The following is a 21,853-nucleotide window of genomic DNA, read 5'->3' as shown; positions in this document are numbered from 1 at the left end:
GGCGGAGCTTGCCCCGGGGTCCGGGAGGGGCTTTGTGTGAGGGGCGTGGCCTGCTGCCGGAGGAGCTGGTGGGCGGGTGCGCTGCGGGGGCGGAGCTCATTACTGGCGGGGCGGGGCGAAGGGGGCGGGCCGTTCAGCGTAGGGTGCCAGCGGGCGTTCCCCGCGCCTGTCCGTCAGAGGATGACGTCGTGCCATTGGCTCTCCGCGTCGTTAATCCCGCCCTTTGCCCAATCAGTGGTCGGAAGGGGCGGTGTCGGCCCAGCCCGGGCGCCGGGGGAGGGGGGGACGCGGCGCCGGTGCCGGTGCCCCGCGCTCAACACGGCCCCGCCGACCCGGAACCCTCATGCCGCCCACCGTCGTCGTCGTGGGGGGCGGCATCAGCGGCCTGGCCGCCTGCTACCACTTGGCCCGCGGCCCCCGCCCGCCCAAGGTGAGCCGGACCCGTGTCCCGGGGCAGGGGGTGTTGGGGGCGGGATGCTCGGGACCCCCATCCCCGGTGTCCCCGGTGTGACAGCCGTGTCCTCAGGTGCTGCTGCTGGAGGCTAGCGCCCGCCTCGGGGGGTGGCTGCACAGCACCCGCACCGCCGATGGGGCCGTCTTCGAGCACGGGCCGCGGGGCATCCGCCCCGGGGGGGTGGTGGGCACCGACACCCTGCACATGGTAGGGGGGGCTGGGGGGCGGGAGCGGGGGTCCCAGGGGGGTTCCAGGGTGCTGGAGTCCGGGGGGGTCCTGGGTGTGAGCCTGGGTCGGTGGGGTGTCCCTAGATGGATCCCGGGGACGGAGGGGACATGAGGGCAGAGGGGTCCCAGGGGGCAGTGGTCCTGGGGAGGGGGGGGGTGGCTGCAGGGTGACAGAGGGTCTCTGGGTGCAGGGTGATGGGGGACAAGGGTCCCTGGGTGGGTGCTGGGGTCTCTGGGGGTCCCCTGGGTGTGTGCTTGGATTTGGGGGGGATGCTGGATGTATCCTGGAGTCCTGGGGGGGTCTCTGGGGGTACAAAGGCATAGGGGTCTCAGAGTGTAGTGGTCCGGGGGGGGGCTGGGGCTGGCTGCAGGGCGCTGGAGGGTCTCTGGGTGCAGGGTGCTTGGGGGACAGGGGTCCTTGGGTGGGTGTCAAGGTCCCTGTGGCGATCCCTGGGTGGGTGCAAGGGGGTGGGGGTCCCTGGGTGGGTACCAGGGTCCTTGTGGGGGTCCCTGGGTGGGTTCAGGGTGTTAGGGTCTGCTGGCTCCTTGTGCAGGTGCCAGTGTCTGGCCAAAACTGCCCCAAGGCAGGTCCTGTGTCCTCCACTGTACCTGTCCCCGTCCCCCCTGTCCTGTCCTGCCCATGTCCCCGCAGGTCTCCGAGCTCGGCCTTGAGGATGACATCCTTCCTGTCCCCGGGGACCACCCGGCTTCCAGAAACCGCTTCCTCTATGTTGGTGGGGCCCTGCACAAGCTGCCATCGGGCCTGGGGTAGGTGCCCGACTAGGGACACCGAGGGCTCGGGGGAGGGTGGCCCACGGGCGACCGCCCGTGGGCCACCCTCCCCTGAGCCCTCGGTGTCCCCAGGGGCTTGCTGCGGCCAGTGCCCCCCTTTTCGCAGGCGCTGCTCTGGAGTGGGGTGCGGGACCTGCTGGCACCATCTGGGACGGAGCCCGATGAGAGCGTGCACGCCTTCGTTGGCCGCCGCTTCGGCCGGGAGGTGGGCGGCTGCACCCGGTGATAGCGCCGGGGGCTTATCGGGACCCGGCATGCTCCGGGTGGGGACCGGCCTGACCCTGCCGTGTCCCTGCAGGTGGCCGACATCGCCGTGGACAGCTTGTGCCGGGGAGTGTTTGCTGGGGACTGCCGGGTGCTGAGTGTCCGGTCCTGCTTCCCTTCGCTCTTCGAGGCTGAGCGGCGCCGGCGATCCGTCCTGCTGGGGCTGGCGCTGGGCTCCGGTGAGCGCTGGGCTTGGGGGGACACGGTGTGGTGTAGGACACCCCAGTGCCACCGCTATGGCACATGGGGACAGCGGCATTGTCACCCACAGGGAAGGAGCGCGGGGCCGAGTCAGGGCTGAGCCGACGGGCGCGGGCCGAGCGCTGGAGCCAGTGGTCGCTGCGGGGGGGCATGGAGAGCCTGGCTGAGGCGCTGGCGGCATTCCTGCGCCCACGCGGTGTCGAGCTGCGCTGCCATGCGCCCCTGCGCCGCCTGCACCGCTGCCCCGACGGCCGCTGGCAGGTATTACCCTGGGGTGGGGGGTGCCAGGACACCTAGGTCCCCTTCCCAGTGCCCCCCCCTCCCCATTGCTCTCCTTTTCCTCCTTCATCACTCTCCTTTCCCCCCTCCATCACTCTCCTTTCCTCCTCCAGCTCACCCTGGCGGACGGCACCGTGACGGCCGACCACGTAGTCAGCGCCCTCCCGGCCGCAGGTAGGGGTGGGGGTGCTGGGACGCCTGGGAGGTGCAGGGAGGACAGGGTGACCCCCCTGCCCTGACATCCCCTCTCCTCCCAGCCCTGGCTGAGGTCCTGCCGGCCGAAGCCGAGCCGCTGGCCCAGGAGCTGCGGTGCATCCCGGCCGTGTCAGTGGCTGTGGTGAACCTGCAGTACGAGGGTGTTACATTGCCCGTCACGGTGAGAGTGGTGCTCACGGGTGATGCCAGCAGCCACGGGTGTCCCCTGGCACCCACAGGTGACCCCATCCCGCTCACGCCGCTGCTTCCGCCCAGGGCTTTGGGCACTTAGTGCCCTCCTCCGAGGACGCCTCCCTCCTGGGCATCGTCTACGACTCAGTGGCCTTCCCCCAGCACGATGGCGTGGGAGCCACATCGGTGCGGCTAACGGTAAGCAGCCGGGGATGGGGGTGGGAGGGCACAGGGAGGATCCGGGGGGAGATTCACGGTGCCGTACAGGTGATGCTGGGGGGCGCCTGGTTCAGGCAGAGCTTCGGGGACCCGGTGTCGGTGTCGCCAGCGCTGCTGCTACAGCGGGCACAGGCGGCCGTGCGGGAGCAGCTGGGCCTAGAGCCGGCCCCAACCCGCTCCATCGTCAGGGTGCACCAGGTAGGTGACAGTGCCACAGGGCAGGGGGGTTTGGGGGGGCCCAGGGGGTCCCATGGGGCTCACCGTCCGCTCCCTGCCTCCCACAGGCCTGTATCCCCCAGTACACGCTGGGCCACTGGCAGCGCACAGGTAAGAGGATGAGGGAGGGATGTGGGGGTCTTGTGACCCCCAGGGAAGTACCCACCACCCATTCCTGTCCCCGCAGAACGCATCAGGCGGTTCCTGGCGGAGCAGCGGCTGCCCCTCAGCCTCATTGGAGCTTCCTACGCTGGTGTCTCCGTCAACGACTGCATTGCCAGTGCCAAAGCAGCCGCTGGGCAGCTGATGGGGCAGCTGCGCTGAGCCCCAGTGTCCCCATGTCCCCTCCCGGCACCAGGCAGCCCCACGGCAGTAGGACAAAGTGGTTTTTTTTATTGAAAAACGCTTATAAAGGTCCAGGGAGCAGCTCATAAATAGAATAAATAACCGCGCACCGGCAGCACAGCTTGGAACTATCTTCAGGCACCCACAGGCTGCAGGGAGACAGTCAGGTGAGCCCCCCCGGGCCCCAGCTCACCTGACCCCACCTCTCCCTGCACCCCTTCCCGCAGGTGCCCCCAGTAACAGGCACTGGCCCCACGGCCAACAGCTCCTCCCATGGTTGCCCCCAGGCCTCGCTGCTCCCCACAGTCTCTCCAGTGTCGCCACAAAGCGACCAGCCCGGTTGCAGCTCCCTCGGGGTCCCTTCCCGGCACCGGGTTGCAGCGAGCAGAGTTCATGTGGGGGCCACAGTGGCCAGCAGCTAGCGGGACCCCTGTGGCAGGCTCTGGTTGTCCCCGCGGGTGGGCAGGATCCCCTCGTCCTGTGCTACAGCCACACCGGTGCTGCTCCCCAAGTGGGCATCACTGTCCCCTGCAGCCTCGGGGCTGCGCTGGGTGATCCCCGGAGCCGGCGGGGTGCCGGTGCCGCTCTGGGTGCCGTTACCCACCTGCAGCTGCTGTGCAGTGGCCGTGGGCAGATGGGGGGCCTGGGACAGCCCCTGGTCCCCCCACCCCGCGGCATCCCGGGGCAGCTTGCGCAGCATCTCCTCTCGGAAGAGGCTGCTGCTGCTGCGGTACCTCTGGCCCTCGTGGCCCGGCACCGGTCCCCGGCGGCCCCGGCCAGCACGGGGGTCCATCCCGATGTCCACCGTGAGGTTGGTGTAGAGCGGGTGGAGGTGCTTGGCCAGCAGTGTGTAGGTGAGGGAGTTCATCCCGTCCTGCGTCCACATCCGCTGTGTGCGGATCAGCAGGTCGAACCTGGAAGGGACAAGAGAGGGAAAGTGTCACTGCCGAGCCTCCCACCAGTCCCTCCCAGCCCCTTGCCAGCCCCCCCTACCTGTGGGGGTTCTCCTCATTGCCTTTGTCGCTCTTGTGCTTCACCATTTTGTAGTGACCGATAGAGATGGGCGGGCGGGCGATCTTCATGCCAGCCAGGCGCACCCTGCGGATGAGCCCCCGCATCACCCCAGGGTGCGGGGACACTGTCTGCATCCCCCCCCGAGTGGCGGCAACAGCCCCCACGCACTCATCCCACGCGGTGATGACTGGCAAGCAGCCAGTGCCTCCTGCTGGGATGTGAACACGGGTGACACAGAGACTGGCAGGTACCGGTGGTGTCCTACCTGGTGGCGATGTCATCGTCCTCGCCGCCCCAGCCCCAGTACTCGTTGGGGAAACCGTTGATCTTCATGTACTGGTCAGGGGTGAGAGCCGAGACCCCTCCAAAGTACTGGGGGTATGGCAGGCTGCGAGAAGGGGAGCAGATGGTGACCCAGAGCCAGTCCCCTTGCTCCTGGCTCACCCCCTGCCGCAGTCACCCACCTGTATCCGAATTTATTCATGGCGATGGAGACATGTTTGGGGTTCCAGGGGTCACAGGTGTAGAGATTATGGTCGTTCTCGGGGATGAGGTCAACATCGTGGAGGAAGAGACAGTCCCACTCCTCATCCTTCAGCGCCTCCTTCACCCCCACATTCAGCAGCTTGGCACGGTTGAAGGTGGAGTTGCCCGCCTGCAGGGAAAGCCAGTTAGCAGCGGTGGCCCCCGCAAAGCCCCCGGTGCCTGATGAAGCCCCCAGTGCATGCCAGACTCACCTGGTGCACGACGTAGATGCCGTACTGGAGCTGTTGGCGCTGCAGGAAGGGGTGCAGGTAGTAGAGAAGGTGGCCCAGGTGGGTCTCGCGGTTGCGGTGGGGGATGATGACGGCGGTGCGGGACCGGGGCTCGCAGGTGGAGGGTTGGTACCGGCCGCCCTCTTGCACCGCCGGGTTCTTCGCCTGGATCTGCTCCAGCGTGGGCACCCGGCTGAAGCTCACCGTCAGCGGGCCGACTGTGGGGGGGAGGGAGGCAGGGGGCTGGCATCCACGGAGAAAGGGGAAGGACAGAGCGGTTCCCCCCCCCTGCCCCGAGCCGTGGAAACCTCCCCAGACCGGCCCTACCTGCCCGGCTGGTCAGTCAGGGCTGGCCGCCGCGGGGCCGGTTCTTCCCCTGGATACGCGGGGGGGGGGGGGGCGCTTATCGCTTCGGGCGTGGGGGGTGCTTCTTCCCCCGGGGGGGGCCGGTTCTTGGACCGGGAGTCCGGTTCTTCCCCGGGTTGGCGGACGGTCCCTGCCCCAACACCTCCCGTGTCACCCCCTCCTTCCCTCCCAGCAGTTTTCCCTGCTCCACCGCAGGCAGGGCCGGGTGTCCCCCGTCGTGTCCGCCCCCCACCTCGCCGCGGTGGCCGGCACTCACCGAGGAAGGGCGAGCGCTCGGGGCAGAAGGGCAGGGGCTGCGCGGGGTCGGGGCGGGCGGACTGGCGGGGCAGGAGGCGGCTGAGGTTGGCGTAGACGTCGTGGGTGCGGGAGTAGTCGAAGACGGGCCCGGCGGCGCGGCCGAAGAGGGAGGTGAGGTTGCGGAACCCCCCCAGGGAGAAGTAGGCGACGAAAGCGAACTGGCAGCCCACCAGCAGGGCCAGCGTGCAGGGCCGCTCCAGCAGCCGCCGCAGCATGGCGGGGCCCGGCCCGGCCTGGCCCGGCCCGGCGCGGCCCGGATCACCGGGGGCAGCGGGGGGCGGCGAGGAGGCCGGGCCGCATCGCGGGGCGGCTGCGGGGAAGGGTCGGACCCGCGGAAGGGGTGGAGGGGAGTTCCGGACCCCTCCGGTACCTGCGGGCGGCGGGAACGCCTCAGCCGCGCCCGACTGCCGCCGCCATCTTGGAACGGAGAGAGAGGGGGCGTGTGACGTAAGGAGGCGGGGCTCTCGCGACGTGGCTGGTATTAAAGGGGCCGGGCCCAGCCCGAGAGGGGCGGTTCCCCCGAGCGGAGTCAGGGTGGGCCCCCAGCGGTGCCACCGGTCGCTGGAGCGGGCTGAGACCCGGTGGCGAAGGGGGACGCGGTCCCGGTGATCGGATGCGGTGCGGAATCCTGTAGGGGCGGCGGGCGGGCGGACCCGGGGGAGCCCGAGACGGGGGCGGGGGGCGGAGCTCCGAGGGGGCCGCTCGACGGGGCGTGTCCAGCGCAAGCCCCGCCCTGCCCCGTCGCCGCGGCAACCGCGCACGCCACCTCTCCCTCCTTCCGCGTGTGGGTCCCGCCCCTACTGGCAATGTCACGGCGGGGCTGCGCTCCGATTGGGCGCAGCGCGCAAGAGCCGGAAGTAGCGCGGCGGGGCTCCATGGCGGCGGCGGCAGCGGCCGGTCGGTGCGGGCGGGACCCGTGCGGCGCGGTCTGCCCGCTGCTCACCTACCTCGGCGTGGGCTACGCCGACTACGCCGTGCTGGCCCACGTCCTGCCGCAGCCCGCCCTGCGCGGCAGGTGCCACCGGGACGCGGCGGGGGGGGTGGTGGCGTGTCCCCTCCGAGCGTGTCCCCTCTCCGCATGTCCCCTCCACGCGGGCCCCGCGCCTCCCCCGCTGCGCCCCGCCGCTCCCTTCCCTCCCCCAGGGTCCCCCTTGGCAGCGCGGGGGGCCCCGGGCCGGTGGGGTCCCCGTCCCCATGGGGTCTCCAGGGTACCGGGGCCGGTGGTGCCGTCCCCGCGGTGCCACCCTGACACCCCCCTCTCCGCTCCCCGCAGCCCCTGGTGCCCCTTCCACGCTGCCGCCTTCAACCTGATCGTGTTGCTGCTGCTGGCCTGCCACATGCGAGCCGTCCTTGCCGACCCCGGTGAGTGCCCGCCCACGGGAACCCCCCTCCCCCCCCCCCCGCCAAACTCCTGCCTTACCTCGGGCCTCGGTGTGCCCCGGGGCACCGTCTGGGTGCTGCGGGGGGAGCGGGTGCCCAGCCCCCCCGCCCCGGTGCAGGGGTGGCTGCCCCGTTGTGTCCCGGCGAGGTGGGTGCTAATGTCCCCCACGTCCCCCCCCCCCCCAGGTGTGGTTCCCCTCCCCGGCACCGCCATCGACTTCTCCGACCTGCGCAGCGCGGCCCGGCAGACACCGGAGCCGGTGAGGCTGGGGAGCCGAGGGGGCGGCCGGGGGAGGGAGACCCCGGGGTGAGGGGCTGCGCTGCAGTCCCGCTCTGCTGGGAGCCATCCCGGCAGCCGGTCCCCGCTGAGCACTGTCCCCGCAGAGCCAGGAGGACTGGACAGTGTGCGATCGCTGCGAGGCCTACCGCCCACCCCGTGCCCACCATTGCCGTGTCTGCCACCGCTGCGTGCGCCGCATGGACCACCACTGCCCCTGGTAGGCACTGCCGGCACGGACCCTCACCAGGGCATGAGGGGCTCCGCCGCAGCTTGTTCCTGTCCCCTGGCACTGGAGAGTGCTCTGAGAGGGGAGCTGGGACAGCAAGTCTCCCCATCACCCGTCTGTCTGTCCATCTATAGGATTAACAACTGCGTCGGGGAGTTAAACCAGAAATACTTCATCCAGTTCCTTTTCTACACCGGTGAGTGGTCGCATGGGGGTCCTCATTCCCTGTGGGGCGGCCCTACTTCTGGGTCCCCTGGCCGGGCTCTGCAGGCAGGAGTTGGGCAATGGGGTGGGCACAAGGCTGGGGGCTCACAGGGGGGACATCACGGTACCTAGTCCCATGGCAGCAGGTAGGTCTAGGGGGTGTGATGTGGGTCGGGGAAGGTGCTCGCTGCCTGCACGCTCGCTGCCTGCACGCTCACCGCTCACTCTGTGCCAGGGCTGGCCAGTCTCTACGCTGCGGGGCTGGTGCTCGCCGCCTGGCTGGGACCGGCAGGCAGGAGCCCGGCAGGGATGATGGCGGGAGGAGACATGGCCAACAGCCACATCCAGACGTGAGTAGGGGCAGCGCGGGGGTCCCCCTCCTCTGCGGAGGAGCTTGTGTCAGGAGGGGAGGACTGGGGTGGCGGCACAGGGGTTGGACCCCCATGTCAGTGCTGGCCCCCGGTGCTGCTCTGACCCATGGCTGCCCTCCCAGGGCTCACTGCATCGTCCTGCTGCTGGAGTCCCTCCTCTTCGGGGCCTTCGTCGCTGTTGTGTTTTATGACCAGGTTAGCAGAATGGAGGCAGGGGGGAGCACCGGCATGAGCCGGGGGTGGTGGAGGGTACCGGGACAAGTGGGGGTGACTGCATGCCAGCGGTGACATCCCCGTTGCCCTCAGGTCGTGTCGATCATCAGGGACGAGACGCCCCTGGAGCAGCTCCGCAACCGGGGCCTGAAGGAGATGAACCGGGAGGGGCTGCGCCCCCCCAAACCCAAACTGGCGCTGCTGCGGGAGGTGTTTGGGCGAGGTGCGTGGGGCCGGGGAGGTCTGTGGGAACGGGGACGGGTCTCCTGGTGCGGTTCACGTTTCTCTCTTTCCCTCTGGCCAGGCTTTGTGCTCTGCTGGCTCTTCCCCTGGAGCTGTAGCCCCCCCCCGGGCCCCACGTACAGCCCCCTGCCCAGCCGCTGTGTCTGAGCTCCCCGCTCCCAGCACGCAGGAAGATGCTGGAAATGTGCCGGCGGCAGATTCACGTCTGGTTGCGGAGCCGCGGTGGAGCTTCACCATCTCCATGCCCGGTGCTGTGAGCCTTCTGCCCCCCGCGGGGGTGAATCTGCTGCCCCCAAAAGTCTGGGCACCCGCCTAGCAGCACCGAGCCGGTGCAGAAGGGAGGTCCTGGAGCTCCCTGGAGGAGCAAGCACCCGGCACCACCGTCTCTGGGGTGCAGGGCTCCGGGGGGGGCCGGATTTTCCATGCCAGGACATCTTGGGACGGGCTGGCAGCGTGGTTGGGCCCCGTGTGCCCACGGCGCTGGCTGCGACCTCAAGAGGGGTATGGACATGTGGCCACCCCGAGGGGCTGCGCACAGCCGGGAGGAGGCACCCAATAAAGTCCCGTCCTGGATGAGGCCGGTGGTGCCCCGTTCTTGGTGGCCGGGGGGTGCTGGTGGCACCCTGGGGGGAGGGAATGATGCTGGGAGCGGTGAGGGAGGGTTAACGCAGCCGCAGCTGCGCCCGAGGGACACTGCCGTGCCTGGCACCGCCGCGCTGATCACCACACGCCACGCTAGCCAACTCCATAAATAGCTTTAAATAACAGCGCTGTAATAAATTACAGTTGTGTGGCTGCGCCGGAGGGGGCTGCAGCCGGGGTGGGGGGGGGCCCTGGGGCCTGCCCTAGGGATCCCCCCGCTCTGCCCGTGGAGGGGCTGAGGTAGATGCGGTTAGCTGCACTGGGGCTCTGCCGAGGGGCTGCCCAACACCGCCCCGTGGATGGTGCCCCTGCTGCCGGTGGGCAATAAATAACCAAATAAATAGGCGTCGCAGTGCCGCCGTGCTGAGCTGCATCCCGGCCGGGCTTGTGCTGCTACTTGTGTCGTGATTTGGGCCGGTGGCTCTTGAGGATCTCCAGGATCTCAGCTTTCTGCTTCTCCCAGGCTGCTGACGGGCGTCTCTGCGCCCGGGGCACGAAGAAGCTGTATTTCAAGCGTGGCAGGCGCTGCTCATCCACCACCAGTGCCTGCAGCACCAGGGGCTCACGCAGTGGCCCCCGGCCCACCAGCGTCTCGGTGGCCGCCGTGGCCCCGCTGTAGCGCAGGGTCGTGCCGCCCGCCAGCACCACGTCAGTCGGGGAGGGCACCAGGACGTAGCCGCCGTTGAGCAGGGAGCCACCGTCCGGCCGCCGCAGCGCCAGGAAGACATCCTCGCCGCCCACCGCCGAGATCTGCCGGACCAGGAGATGCGTGGCACCCGCTGGGATGGTCACCACATCGTTGTAGCCGTAGCTGCGGGGCAGAGCGGGGGTGGAGGGAGGATGATGACAGCCTGCGGGTGATGTGACCCTCCCCACCGCCGTCCCCATTGGGGTGCTTACCGGGCTTTGGTGAAGGAGCCGTAGACCTTGGTGCAGCCGGAGCCGTCGCCGCCGCACGTCATGCACTTATCAAACTTCTTCTTCGAGCCGATGATGCGATCGCAGCCGGCGGGGATGCAGCGGCCCTGCACGCACACCCCGGTGCCCTCGGGGGAGCAGGGTGTCCCGTCGGCCACCTGCGGCATGCCACAGCCTCAGCGCCTGCTGGCGGCACCCCCAGGGTGCCCAGCGGGCGGGGGGGGGGGCACACTCACCCTCGGCTGCAGCACGTGGTAGTAGCCCAGGGTTTGGGACTGGCAGGTCAGCTTGCACTGGTCCCGCTCGGCAACGCCGCTGTAGCGTGGCACCCAGTCCAAGGGGGCCGGGAGCCCCTTGACAAGGTCGGGGCGATGGTTGTAGGTGGCACATTGCTCCTCCCGGAAGGCGAGGGCTGCCAGCAGCGGTGGGGCACAGTCAGCACCGGTGGCAGCCCACAGCCCCCCCCCCCAGGGACCAGCGCTGTCCCCAATCCTCCCCACCCGGTCCCACTCACGGGTGCTCCCGGGACACTCCTCCACGTTGCAGGACTGGAAGCGGGTGCGCTTGCCCTCGCAGTACCGGCCGCCGTGGCGAGGTGCCGGCGCAGTGCAGTCGCGGTGGGAGAGCTGAACGCCACCACCGCAGGTCCGCGAGCACTCACCCCACAGCCCCCACGGCCCCCAGCCTCCATCCATGGGTGTCTGCAGCCGGAAAATGAAACAGGGGGCGTCAAACCGGTGCTGGCGGGTGCACACTGGCCTCGCTGCTCCCCACATCGCCCCACCAGGACTTACCATGAGCTCCTGCATGCGGCTGGTGCCAACGCAGAGCCCGTCCATGCAGACTCTGCCCGGCGCGCATGGCGTGCCGTCAGCCCAGGGGAAGTGCTTCGTCTGGCAGACGGGGCGGCCGCTGGCATAGCCGGTGCACCACAGCGCGGCGCAGGGTGGCTGCAGGTCGCCGCAGTGCCGTGAGTCAGGCCCGAAGGTGAGCTGGCATTGCCGCAGCACCGGGTAGACACTGCCCGGCAGTGCCGAGGGCAGCTGCAGCCACTCCAGAGGCTTGTCCAGGAGGCAGTGACCTGTGGGGACATGGCACCACTGCACCAGGGGTCCCTGAGGACACTGGGATGGGATGTGGCTGCACCAGGACCCCACCGGGTCGGCTGGGATGCCCTGTGCCGAGTCATACCATGGCCGTTGTCCAAGAAGTCGGTGATGAAGCGGGCGCTGCACGGGGACCACATCTCACCGGGCTCCAGTGAGGAGAGGACGGGAGCCATCACGCGACGGGTGGCTCCGGAGCGGCTGTTCAGCTCCCGGCAGGGCTGGGAGTTGTCGTGCAGCATGTTGAAGACGTGGCCTGCGCCAGGGGACAGTGGAGTCAGCCCTGGATGGGCTCAGGGGTGGCAACGGGTCCCCCCCCCCTCCCCGCCGGCCCCCACCTCTCACCCAGCTCGTGGGCGGCCGTGAATGCTGACTGCAGCCCGTCGTCCTCCACGATGGCGCAGCTCCGCTCAGGGTCACAGACGGTACCCACGTCAGCCATGCCCAGCGTGTCACAGGTAGCAGCCCCACACAGGTCCTGGGGGCGGGTGGGGCGTGGGGAGGGGGCTCGGGGCACCCCCAAACCCAGCCAGAACCCAAACTCCTTGGGATGGACCCTGGGAACCCCGCCAGCCCCCAAAACCCGTGGACATCCCAGGGGCTCAGCCAGCAGCCAAACACCTTGGGGGCCACCCAGTAATCATGCCAGCCACCAAACACCCTGCAGGGACCCCCAAGAGCCCTGCAGCTCCCCCCAAATCCCCCCCCCCCCCATACCTGCCGGGTGAAGAGGATGGCAGTGTCGAAGTGGAGGGGACTGTCCTCGTCGGGGACGTTCAGCCCCTTCTGCCACTGGCAGAAGTTGCGGAGCATCTGGGCAGCATTGGAGGTGATGGGGGGCCCGGGGGTGCCCTGGCCCAGCACCACCAGCCGCGTCACCCGCAGCTCCACCGGGTTGCCCAGACTGCCATGCCGGAAGGACCGGGCGGCCGCTGCCAGCACCGTCAGCAGGTACCGCTGGAGCCCCGCGCCGTGGAACCGGGCCATCGACTCGTCTGCCACCACCAGCATCTCCACGTACCGCGGCACCGAGGCAAAGCGCTGCCGGGAAGCAGGGCGCTGGATCGGGGGACCGGGGCTGGCCGGTGCCCCCCAGCGCTGGTGACACCATGCCAGTGTCTCCCATCACCGTGCACGCCCCTGTCGGTGCCCCCCAGCACTGTGCCAGCCCGTGCTGTCCCCTGTCCTGTCCCCATACCAGCCCAGTGCACCCCATCGCCTCCGCACCCCGCACCACCCCACTCCCGTGTCCCCCTTCCCTCCCCGCAGGGTCCCGGCCCGGCCCCGGGAGGCGGAGTGGAAGCCCGGCCCGACCCTGGTCCAGCCCAGCCCGGTCCATCCCGCCCCATATTGGTCCGGCGTGTCCCACCCCATCCCGGTCCATCCCATCCCATCCCATCCCATCCCGGTCCATCCCACTCCATCCCGGTCCATACCACCCCGGTCCGGCGTGTCCTGGCCCGGCCGTACCTTGGCTCTCCTCGGGGCCGGCCCCACGCGGGACCGTGTCCCGGCTCCGTCCGGTGCCGTTACGGGACACGCGGGGCCGGGGGCGGCCCCGGCAGCGGCGACAGCGGCGACCAGGAGCGCCAGGAGCGCGCGGCGCATGGCCCGGGCACCGCGACACCGCGACAGCAGGAGGTGACAGCGGGTCCCCACCGGCTCTGCCCCCACCGCCGCCTTTTAACGGCGGCCCCGGGCGGGCGGGGCGAAGCGGGGCAGCCCCGGTGGGTCCGCCCCCCCGCCCCCCTCCCGGGCCGTTCCGGGAAATCAGAGACGAGTCCCCGGGGAGCAGGGTCGGGCCGGGGGATCCCCCTCACTGGGACACCCACACCAGCATCCCCCGCACCGGGATCCCCTCAGCAGGAACCCCTCACCAGGACCCCCTTGCCAGGACCCCCCTCACTGGGATCCCCCTCACTGGGACCCCCTTGCCGGGACCTCCCCGTGCAGGGAATCCCCTCACCGGGGACACTGTGGGTCACCCCTCTCGTGGCCGGGGTCGGGGTGGGCAACTGCCAGGGGCAGCCTTGGGGTGCCCGGGATGGGCATGGGGCTGGGGGCACCCTCGGGGGCTCCCCCACCCTGCAGCACCCGCTGCCCCCTCATACCCCACTGCTCCATCCCTCCTCATCCTCTTCATCCCTTCCGGTCCCGTCCATCTGGCAGCAGCCCCTCCGTCCCCTCCCTGTGTCCGCAGTTCCCAGCAGGGCCACCCCGCTGTGTCACCCCCGAGTCACCTCCTGGCCCCCCGCCCGGCCGGGCAGGACATGGGCCGCATCCTGCTTCCTCCCTTCTTGGAAATTGGGGGTGGCCGCCCTTCCTGCCCCGGCATCCCCGACTCGGGTTGCCCAGAGTGGCCGTGCTGGTGCTGCCATGCGGGTACCGGTGCCGGTGCCATCCGCGCCATCCCCGGGAGAACAACAGGGTGATGCGGTCCCACACAAAAGGAGCCGGCGGCACCCAGTGCTGCTGCACAAAGGGCCTCTGTGCCGGTGCTGCAGCCGTGCTCGGCTGTGCCCATGGGACCCCGGCAGCACTGCAGCCGGGCCTGGCTGGGCCGGCACCTGCCCGGCACCCACTGGTGCCCAGGAACGGCGTCGCTGGTGGGGCGCGGAGCTCACCAGAAGCCCACCACGGCCCTGGCACCTGGTGCGGTCGGCACATGCAGCATCCGTCAGTGTCCAGCCACAGTCAGCGTCCGCCGGAGACGGCATCCCATGCGCTGTGGCATCCGCCAGCTCCGGCATCCGGCACAGCCGGCATCCCTGGGATCTGACATCTGCTCTGGCCGACATCCGCCACCTCCAGCATCCACCATGTGCAGCATCCCTGGCTCCGGCATCCTCAGCTCCAGTATCCTCCCAGCTCCAGTATCCCCGCAGCTCCAGCATCTCCAGCTCCAGTATCCCCAGCTCCAATATAACCAGCTTCAGCATCCCCAGCTCAAGCATTCTCAGCTCCAGTATCTGCCAGTTCCAGTATCCCCAGTTCCAGTATCCCCCCAGCTCCAGCATCTCCAGCTCCAGTATCTCCCAGTTTTAGTTGACCCCAGCTCCAGCATCACCCCAGGTCCAGCATCCCCAGCTCCAGCATCCCCAGCTCCAGTATATCCCAGTTCCAGTATGACCCTAGCTCCAGCATCACCCCAGGTCCAGTATCTCCCTGTCCCAGTATCTCCCAGTTCCAGTATCTCCTGCTCCAGTATCCTCAGCTCCAGTATCTCCCAGTTACAGTTCATCCTAGTTCCAGTATCACCCCAGCTCCAGCATCCCTTCAGTTCCAGCATCCCCATCTCCAGCATTTCCCATCTCCAGTATCTCCCTGTTCCAGCATCTTCCAGTTCCAGTATCCCCAGTTCCAACATCTCCAGTTCCAGTGTCCCCAGCTCCTGTGTCCCCCAGCCGTGGGGCACCCTTGGGTGCTGGTGAGGGCTCAGCGTGTGCGTGGGGGCTCCTCCTGGCCCAGCCCCCCCCTCACAGGGCCGGATCCAGCCCGGAAGGTGGCCCTGCGCCAGGGGGGGTGGCCAGCGGCCAACATCTGGACGGCATCACCCCGCGCGGCCACCGTGACTCACGCCGGGTTCGGGAACAGCCGTGACGTGGGGGCCGGGCAGCTGCTGCCGTCACCGGGGCCAGTGACGCAGGGCAAGGCCGCGGCTGCCGGTGTGACCCCGCGGCTGTGGGAACATGGTGGGGGGGGGGGCAGGGGACACGGAGGGTCCTGGCATGGGTGGATGGTCCTCGTGTCCCCCCAGGAGAGGGGACAAACCCGGACACCAGAGCCTGGGAACTGCCTGGGCGAGGGGGGGGGCTGGGGGCACAGCTTGGCCCGGACACGGGACAATTTGGGTCACCCCCCCCGGCACACACATGGGGACACTGCAGGTGGCGGAGGAGGGGACAGGGGACACCACAGCGGTCCCCTGAGTGGGAAGGCCTGGGGACACGTGTGTCCCCCCCACCATGCCAGGACACCCCGCTCCTTCTTCTCCTGGTGTGTCCTGCTCGCCCTGTCCCCTCTGTCCCCATCACTTTCCCCTTCATCCCCATCTCTGTCCCCATCACTGTCCCCTCGGGACCGCCCCGTCCCGCATCCCGCCTCTGCCCGGCACAAAGATGACGGCGGCCGTTTCACGCCTGTCTCCCTCAGTAAAGATGCCGGCGGAGCTGCCCATAGCCAATATGGCGGCGCGGCATAGCTTCGCGTGCCCTCTTCAAGCATGGCGGTCGGCCCCGCCCCCGCCGCGGCGGGGAGGGCGGGGCGACGCACGCGCAGTGCCAAGGGCAACATGGCGGCGCTGCGGGCGCTGGGGCGGCTGCGGGCACCTTCGGGGCTGCGGGTGGCGGCGGCGGCGCGGCTGGGGCCGGCCCCGGCCCGGTGAGAGCGGTGGGGAACCGGGACTAGAGGCGGGATCGGGGGCGGCCGCGGGAGGCCGGGACCGGGGCTGGGGGCAGCGGACAGCGGCGGGGCCTGGTCCCGGGTCCCAGGCCTGGTCCTGCACCTCACGGCCCGGCCCCGTCCCCAGGTCGGCGCGGCAATGGCAGCCCGATGTGGAATGGGCCCAGCAGTTCGCCGGCGCCGTCATGTACCCGAGCAAGGAGACGGAGAAGTGGGTACCGCCGCCCTGGAACGGTGAGAATCGGCGGGGCTGGGGGGCAAGCCCCAGGGGATCACTGGAGGGGGGAAGCCGGCGACCTGGGAGAGTGTCGGGAGACCTGAGGGGGGCCTGGAGGGGTCCTGAGGCCTTGGGGAGGCCCCTCAGAGGGAAGGCTGAGACCCTGGGGGGTTTCTGGGTGGGCAGTCGAGGACCTGGGGGGAATCTTGAAGCCCTGGAAGGGATTCAGGTGCCCTGAGTGGGCCCTGGAGGGACGAGAGGGCCCTGAGAAGGTGTTGGGAGGGTGTTGGGTGCCCTGGATGGTCCCTGGAGGCACCCCAAAGCCCTGAGGGAGCTGTGAGGGGTTGTTGGGGACCCTTGGGGGTGCTCAGTGGGCTCCAGAGCCAGACAGACTCGTTAGGAGTCCCTGTGGGTGGTCAGGGTCCTGTCGGGGCTCAGTGGATGTCTGGTTGGGGGTCACACAGGGCCAGGGGATGCCCTGGGTCAGTTGGGCTCATCGGATGCCTGCTGGGAGCTGTGATTCAGGGAAGATACCTGTGGCTTGAGTGAGGGCCCAGTGGGCTCGGGGGGGGGGGGGGGTGTCCTGGGCCCCTGTGTACCCAAGGGTGCTGCTTGGTGGGTGGCTGGGGCCCGACTGGGGCTCACTGGGTGCCCAGTGAGGACTCGTTGGGCGCTCAGGGCTGCTTTGTTCTGTTGAGTGTCCTGTGGGTGCCTGGGTCTCAGGGGGTGTGAGTGTCTGGGCCCACGCAGTATCAGGAACCCATCTGGCTCCCTGTGCTCCGGGAAGAGCGGCCAGTGGGGGCTGAGCCTCCGGGAAGACAGTGGGAGGCCCCTGGACCTATCCCAGGGGTCTTGCGTTGGGCTGAGACGGGAGCTGGCAGTGGGGACGCCGTGTTCCAGCTGTCTGACCGAGCGCTGAGCTTGGCTTGGCTGGCTGTCCGGTGTCTGTTCTGCATGTCCGTGCTGCTGGGAAAGGCCAAGGGCGCTTGGGGGCAGCGGCGCTTCTGGGGGTGAACGTTCCTCCTTGCCCAACTCTCCTCTTTCCTCCCCTGAGCAGACAAGGACCCTCTGGCTCACAAGAAGGTCTCCAGTTTGACCATAAACTTTGGGCCCCAGCACCCGGCTGCCCATGGGGTCCTGCGGCTGGTCATGGAACTGAGCGGGGAGACAGTGAAGAAGTGTGACCCCCACGTTGGCCTCCTGCACCGAGGCACCGAGAAGCTCATTGAGTACAAGACATACCTCCAGGTAAGGTGCAGTGATCTCCCATTGCTTCCCCATCCCAGGGGCTGTTATCTGTCCCTGGGGAGAGCGAGGGGTGTCCTTTTGGGGTGAGGAGACCAGGAGGCGAGGGGCTGTTAGCATCTGTGCATTTGCGGCTGTTGGATTGGATTCATCTAGCAGCCTGCTCGGCTGACTGGGAGGGGATTTATTTGGCTGTTGGGGTTTGTAAACATACCCTGCTGATTTATTATCCCAATCGGGTTTAACCTTTTAGCCAGCAGGAGAACGGAGCTTGAAATAGCCCAGGGCTGGGGGGGAGCACTGCCTTGGCTGGCTGCTGCAGCTCGGGGCAGCGCTGTGACAGCTGTGCTCAGCTGCGCAGCAGAGACGGTTCTCAGCTGCTGTGTGCTGAAAGTGCAGGATTGGGGCCCTCACAGTGTCTGTGAGCTGGAAGACTCTCTCAGAGGGACATTGTCTGTCTTCCTTCGTGCCTTATCCCAAGGCAGGGCTGTCTGGTCAAGCCCAAGGCCGGAGCTTTTGGGCTGCCTTCATGGCTGCTGCCGTGCTCGAAGTGCCCTGAGCCGGGAAGATGCTGTGCCTGGCGGCTCTGTCCCAGCCTTCCCCTGTGTCCCAGTGCGCCCTGTCTGTGGTGAAGCCTCTGAGCGTTCCTGGCAGTCCCAGGCCTTTGCCACCACTCAGAGACATTTCTTTTGGCAGGCGCTGCCCTATTTCGACCGTCTTGACTATGTCTCCATGATGTGCAACGAACAGGCCTATTCCCTGGCCGTGGAGAAGCTGCTCAACATCCGCCCGCCTCTGCGAGCTCAGTGGATCCGAGGTGAGGGCGGCCACATGCGTCCCTGTACCATTTCCGTGGGGGCTCCAGCTCCCTCCCCCTGCTGCTGAGGGCTCGTAGCTCTCGGCTTTTTGGGGGCTCAGACCCCATTCCCTTTCCCCAGAGGGGCTGGAGGTCCTCACCCCCTGCGCTCCCTCTTCCCCCAGTCCTCTTTGCGGAGATAACCCGGCTGCTGAACCACATCATGGCGGTGACCACGCACGCGCTGGACATCGGGGCCATGACCCCCTTCTTCTGGATGTTTGAGGAGAGGGAGAAGGTAAAGGGCAGCGCAGCTGTACCGGAGGATTGGCAGGGGGGTGGATTTGGGGCTTGGTGCTGCCCGCGGGGCCGTGCTGGGGTGCAGCAGGATCTCCTCTGTCCCTGCAGATGTTTGAGTTCTACGAGCGGGTCTCGGGGGCACGGATGCACGCTGCCTACATCCGCCCCGGCGGAGTGCACCAGGTAAGGGCGGCTGTGCTGTGTCTCTCTGCAGAGCCCCTCTGGTCTGGTGGGGGTGTGTGGGCTGTCCGTGTGTCCTTGGGTGGGCAACGGCCCCTCCGGTGCCTCCCTGCCCACTTCCCCGGTGCCACCGGCCATGCACGGGCTGAGCTCCCTCTCTTCCCGCACAGGACCTGCCCCTGGGGCTGATGGATGACATCTATGAATTCGTGAAGAACTTCTCTATGCGGATAGACGAGGTGGAGGAGGTGAGATGGGACGGGAGCCGGGCTTCAGCCCAAAACCTGGGAGAGAGAGAGAGTCCCCACTTCCCAGCACTCTGAGGGCTGGAGTCTCGTGTTGCCTGTCCCCTGGACGTGGGCAGTGCTGGGTTATTCCTCCTGTGATAGCGATGACAAGGTGACACGTGTCAGGAAAGGGGGTGCGCAGTCGGGGAGAGGAGCCCGGGTGACTAACGCCCAGCTACCCGCAGATGCTGACGAACAACCGCATCTGGAAGAACCGCACAGTCGATATTGGGGTGATAACGGCGGAGGAGGCTCTCAACTACGGGTTCAGGTGAGTCTGGTGGCTCCTGGGGGGGCTCAGCCTCATGCCACTGCCCAGCTGTGTTGTTCCCCTGATTGGAGCCCTCTTGGGGACTGGTGGCACCGGTGACTGTCAGGGCAGTGCTACCCGGTGGCTGCAGTGTGGCAGCAGCTGTGACACCGTGTCCTGCCTGGCTTTACCCACCTGATGTCCCCAAGCTGTCCTCCTGTGGCAACTGCTCAGGGCTGTGGGGTGTGTGCACCAGGTGGCTGTTTTCCCCTGTGTTGGGGTCCACTTTGGGGCACGGGGGGAGCCCAGGGCTGGTGTGGAGCTGCCCCCCTCCCCCTGTGGGGCTGCTCACCCGCCTCCCTCCACCCAGCGGGGTGATGCTCCGGGGCTCGGGGATCCACTGGGATCTGCGCAAGACTCAGCCCTACGACGTCTATGACCAGGTGGAGTTCGATGTCCCCATCGGCTCCCGGGGTGACTGCTACGACAGGTACGCCGCGTGCCGGGGGCCGTGGGGGGCCTCGGCAGGGTCACGCCTCCTCTGTGGGCCTGCGGTGAGGCTGTGGCTGCCCCACGGGGCGCTCACCACGCAGGACACCGGTCCTGAGCGGCACGGGGGGTCCTGCAGGTACCTGTGCCGTGTGGAAGAGATGAGACAGTCCCTCCGCATCATCCTCCAGTGCCTCAACAAGATGCCTGAGGGGGAGATCAAAGTGGACGATGCCAAAATCTCCCCTCCGAAGCGGGCAGAGATGAAGGTAAACCCTTCTTTCCCTCACTGGGTCTTGCCACCAGCTGTGCGTCAGCACCAGCGAGCAGGAAACAGAGTTTTGTGTGTCAGACACTCGTGCTGAGGAGTTTGCCAGAGTTATCTGCCACCACATCTGTCCCCCGGCTTGGCTGGGGACTGCCTGGACTCCTGTGTGCCACCCCTGTCAGGTCTGGCAGCGCGTGGGTGGACGGTGCTGTGCCCGCAGGGTTTTGCCGCCTGCAGAAGCCGCTCCTGAGCCCTGCGTGGGAGGGGATCTCCCTGCCCCGGTTCTGCCAGGCCCGGCTTGGCCAAAAAGCCACCCGGGGGAAGGCCGGGGCTGGCTGGCAGAGCAGAGGCCTGCAGGGAGGAGACCCGGCAGCGCCCTGCCTCGTTGCCCCACGTGCTCCTTATGCTGTGTGAACGCGGCTACCGCCCTGGTTCCCACGCTTTGTCACCAGCTGCCGAGGTGCAGGCGGGAGACGGGCGGCGTTTTCTGCCCGCACCAGGCTGCGCGCCCGCGGTGATAGTGCCCTCCTCTCTCCGCAGACCTCCATGGAGTCCCTGATCCATCACTTCAAGCTCTACACAGAGGGCTACCAGGTGCCCCCCGGAGCCACCTACACAGCCATCGAGGCCCCCAAGGTGCCACTTCTCACAGCGTTATGGGGACAGTGGGCTCTGGCACAGTGAAGGGTGTCCTGGCTGCCCTGTGCTACTCTTGGGGACACTGCTGTGCTCCTGTCACTGGCTGGGGAGGGCTGTCCTGCCCCCAGGACTCTGCTCTCGCACCAGACTGGTGTTTGAGAGCTGGACATGGCGTCTGGGAGACAGACCTTCACCCCCCTGACAGTGTCACCGTGTCACCGACCCTGTCCCCATGTCCTTCCAGGGCGAATTCGGCGTTTACCTTGTCTCGGACGGCAGCAGCCGGCCCTACCGCTGCAAGATCAAGGCACCTGGATTCGCCCACCTGGTAGGACCGGGGTGGCCTGTGGCATTGCCGTGCCGGGGCCTGCGGCAAGGGCAGGATTTGGGCTGGGGGGGACAAGTGCAGCGGGAGATGAGCTTCCTCCCCACACTGGGCTCGCCCCGACACAGTGGGTTGAGGTCCGTGGGCCACTGCCTGCGTGTCCCCTGGGGTCCCTCTGGGACCCAAACTCGCCTCTCGTGCCTTTGCCGCTCGAGCCGGTTTCCTTTCTCTGCTGATAACTGACCACTTCCCCCCTCCCCCAGGGGCAGCACCTCCTCCCCTGCCTGCCCCGGCCGTGGGGGGAGCTGGCCCCACTGCCAGCACGGCACCCATTCCGGAAGCGGTGAGCCGCACTGGGTCCCGCTCGGCTGCTGTGCTGTTGTGCAAACCGGGGGGGGCCGAACCGGCCCCCTCCTGCCTCGGCAGGGCCAGGGCGGTGGGCGCTCGGGGTGCTCTGGAGGAGGGGCTGCGGGCTGACGGGGGTCCCCTGTGCTCTGCTTCAGGCTGGGCTGGATCGGATGGCGCAGGGCCACATGCTGGCAGACGTCGTGGCCATCATCGGTACGTTCCCTCCTTGGGCTGGAGGCTCTCGCAGCTATCGGGGGGCTCCCTCCCCGTTCCAGGGGGGGCTGATCGTGCCCTGACCCCTCTCTCCCTCCCCCAGGCACACAGGACATCGTCTTCGGGGAGGTGGATCGGTGATGTGTCTGCTGTGCCCGTCTCCTGCTGTGTGTGCTGCTCTGGGTGCGGGGATCTCCCGAGCCCCCCTTGGCCCTTCCTCATCTGAGTCAAATAAAGATGAAACCGGGTCCTGCCTGTCCTGTGCCTCTGCCCCCGCCTCAGCCCTTCTTCTCCCACCGAAACCCGGTGAAACCCCATTTTTTTCCTCCCTTACCCACGTGAGGCTGGTGGTCGAGAGCTTCCCCTTCCCGCAGCCGCAGCCCTCCCCTGGTGGAGGATCCTCCCCGGCCGGAGGCTGCCTGGAGGGACCCCCCACACTTTGGGTGCTGCCGGTACCTGCTTCATCCGCCTGGGGCCGGTGGGTGCTCCTGCAGAC

General features: G+C 68.3%; 5 protein-coding genes across 7 annotated transcripts; 3 read left to right on the top strand and 2 right to left on the bottom strand.

Annotated features, from left to right (window-relative positions):
• The first annotated feature begins 279 nt into the window (after positions 1 to 279).
• PPOX (protoporphyrinogen oxidase) lies at positions 280 to 3,491 on the top strand. 2 transcript variants are annotated; one of them, XM_082495957.1, is made up of 12 exons: positions 280 to 430; positions 527 to 661; positions 1,334 to 1,449; positions 1,546 to 1,678; positions 1,772 to 1,916; positions 2,009 to 2,199; positions 2,331 to 2,391; positions 2,475 to 2,593; positions 2,689 to 2,802; positions 2,872 to 3,021; positions 3,108 to 3,150; positions 3,227 to 3,491. In XM_082495957.1, exons 1-12 carry the CDS (start codon positions 344 to 346, stop codon positions 3,361 to 3,363), a joined length of 1,431 nt encoding a protein of 476 aa, XP_082352083.1. In that variant the 5' UTR covers positions 280 to 343; the 3' UTR covers positions 3,364 to 3,491. The 2 variants fall into 2 exon arrangements, with proteins under 2 accessions (XP_082352083.1, XP_082352084.1); XM_082495958.1 differs by lacking the exon at positions 2,475 to 2,593.
• B4GALT3 (beta-1,4-galactosyltransferase 3) lies at positions 3,413 to 6,226 on the bottom strand. The gene is made up of 6 exons (XM_082495959.1): positions 5,776 to 6,226; positions 5,136 to 5,371; positions 4,863 to 5,053; positions 4,664 to 4,786; positions 4,378 to 4,482; positions 3,413 to 4,298 (listed from the first exon to the last, which is right to left on the bottom strand). Exons 1-6 carry the CDS (start codon positions 6,029 to 6,031, stop codon positions 3,803 to 3,805), a joined length of 1,407 nt encoding a protein of 468 aa, XP_082352085.1. The 5' UTR covers positions 6,032 to 6,226; the 3' UTR covers positions 3,413 to 3,802.
• Positions 6,227 to 6,691: 465 nt separating this feature from the next.
• LOC309681943 (palmitoyltransferase ZDHHC3-like) lies at positions 6,692 to 9,277 on the top strand (the record flags this gene model as incomplete). 2 transcript variants are annotated; one of them, XM_082495926.1, is made up of 9 exons in its annotated part: positions 6,692 to 6,831; positions 7,090 to 7,178; positions 7,383 to 7,456; positions 7,581 to 7,693; positions 7,837 to 7,898; positions 8,142 to 8,256; positions 8,400 to 8,472; positions 8,584 to 8,713; positions 8,795 to 9,277. In XM_082495926.1, 9 exons carry the CDS (start codon positions 6,692 to 6,694, stop codon positions 8,878 to 8,880), a joined length of 882 nt encoding a protein of 293 aa, XP_082352052.1. In that variant the 3' UTR covers positions 8,881 to 9,277. The 2 variants fall into 2 exon arrangements, with proteins under 2 accessions (XP_082352052.1, XP_082352051.1); XM_082495925.1 differs by having other exon boundaries at positions 8,584 to 9,277.
• A 200-nt stretch (positions 9,278 to 9,477) lies between these two features.
• ADAMTS4 (ADAM metallopeptidase with thrombospondin type 1 motif 4) lies at positions 9,478 to 13,022 on the bottom strand. The gene is made up of 9 exons (XM_082496219.1): positions 12,870 to 13,022; positions 12,117 to 12,440; positions 11,745 to 11,877; positions 11,485 to 11,655; positions 11,088 to 11,374; positions 10,808 to 10,994; positions 10,530 to 10,705; positions 10,276 to 10,451; positions 9,478 to 10,186 (listed from the first exon to the last, which is right to left on the bottom strand). Exons 1-9 carry the CDS (start codon positions 13,005 to 13,007, stop codon positions 9,769 to 9,771), a joined length of 2,010 nt encoding a protein of 669 aa, XP_082352345.1. The 5' UTR covers positions 13,008 to 13,022; the 3' UTR covers positions 9,478 to 9,768.
• Positions 13,023 to 15,621: 2,599 nt separating this feature from the next.
• On the top strand, positions 15,622 to 21,615 carry NDUFS2 (NADH:ubiquinone oxidoreductase core subunit S2; the record flags this gene model as incomplete). Its single annotated transcript, XM_082496207.1, has 14 exons — positions 15,622 to 15,779; positions 15,928 to 16,034; positions 17,075 to 17,265; positions 17,959 to 18,079; positions 18,244 to 18,356; positions 18,467 to 18,541; positions 18,709 to 18,786; positions 19,011 to 19,096; positions 19,446 to 19,565; positions 19,704 to 19,833; positions 20,373 to 20,468; positions 20,716 to 20,799; positions 21,300 to 21,357; positions 21,461 to 21,615. 14 exons carry the CDS (start codon positions 15,622 to 15,624, stop codon positions 21,496 to 21,498), a joined length of 1,455 nt encoding a protein of 484 aa, XP_082352333.1. The 3' UTR covers positions 21,499 to 21,615.
• Between the last annotated feature and the right edge of the window lie 238 nt (positions 21,616 to 21,853).

This window comes from Vanellus vanellus (genome assembly GCF_965231255.1).
Source record: "Vanellus vanellus genome assembly, chromosome: 27".
NCBI lineage: Eukaryota > Metazoa > Chordata > Aves > Charadriiformes > Charadriidae > Vanellus > Vanellus vanellus.
Note: the sequence above shows the minus strand (reverse complement) of the source record. Positions and strands in the feature narration are given on the sequence as shown.

Excerpts from the sequence above, each read along its gene's own strand:
- PPOX (XM_082495957.1), top strand. The coding sequence starts at position 344 with ATGCCGCCCACCGTCGTCGTCGTGGGGGGCGGCATCAGCGGCCTGGCC. Across the intron at positions 662-1,333 it reads GCACCGACACCCTGCACATG|GTCTCCGAGCTCGGCCTTGA; the intron begins GTAGGGGGGGCT and ends ATGTCCCCGCAG. Across the intron at positions 2,594-2,688 it reads GTGTTACATTGCCCGTCACG|GGCTTTGGGCACTTAGTGCC; the intron begins GTGAGAGTGGTG and ends GCTTCCGCCCAG.
- B4GALT3 (XM_082495959.1), bottom strand. The coding sequence starts at position 6,031 with ATGCTGCGGCGGCTGCTGGAGCGGCCCTGCACGCTGGCCCTGCTGGTG. Across the intron at positions 5,054-5,135 it reads GCATCTACGTCGTGCACCAG|GCGGGCAACTCCACCTTCAA; the intron begins GTGAGTCTGGCA and ends CTTTCCCTGCAG. Across the intron at positions 4,299-4,377 it reads AATGAGGAGAACCCCCACAG|GTTCGACCTGCTGATCCGCA; the intron begins GTAGGGGGGGCT and ends TGTCCCTTCCAG.
- ADAMTS4 (XM_082496219.1), bottom strand. The coding sequence starts at position 13,007 with ATGCGCCGCGCGCTCCTGGCGCTCCTGGTCGCCGCTGTCGCCGCTGCC. Across the intron at positions 12,441-12,869 it reads CGGCCCCGAGGAGAGCCAAG|CGCTTTGCCTCGGTGCCGCG; the intron begins GTACGGCCGGGC and ends GCTTCCCGGCAG. Across the intron at positions 11,656-11,744 it reads CACGGCCGCCCACGAGCTGG|GCCACGTCTTCAACATGCTG; the intron begins GTGAGAGGTGGG and ends CCCCTGGCGCAG.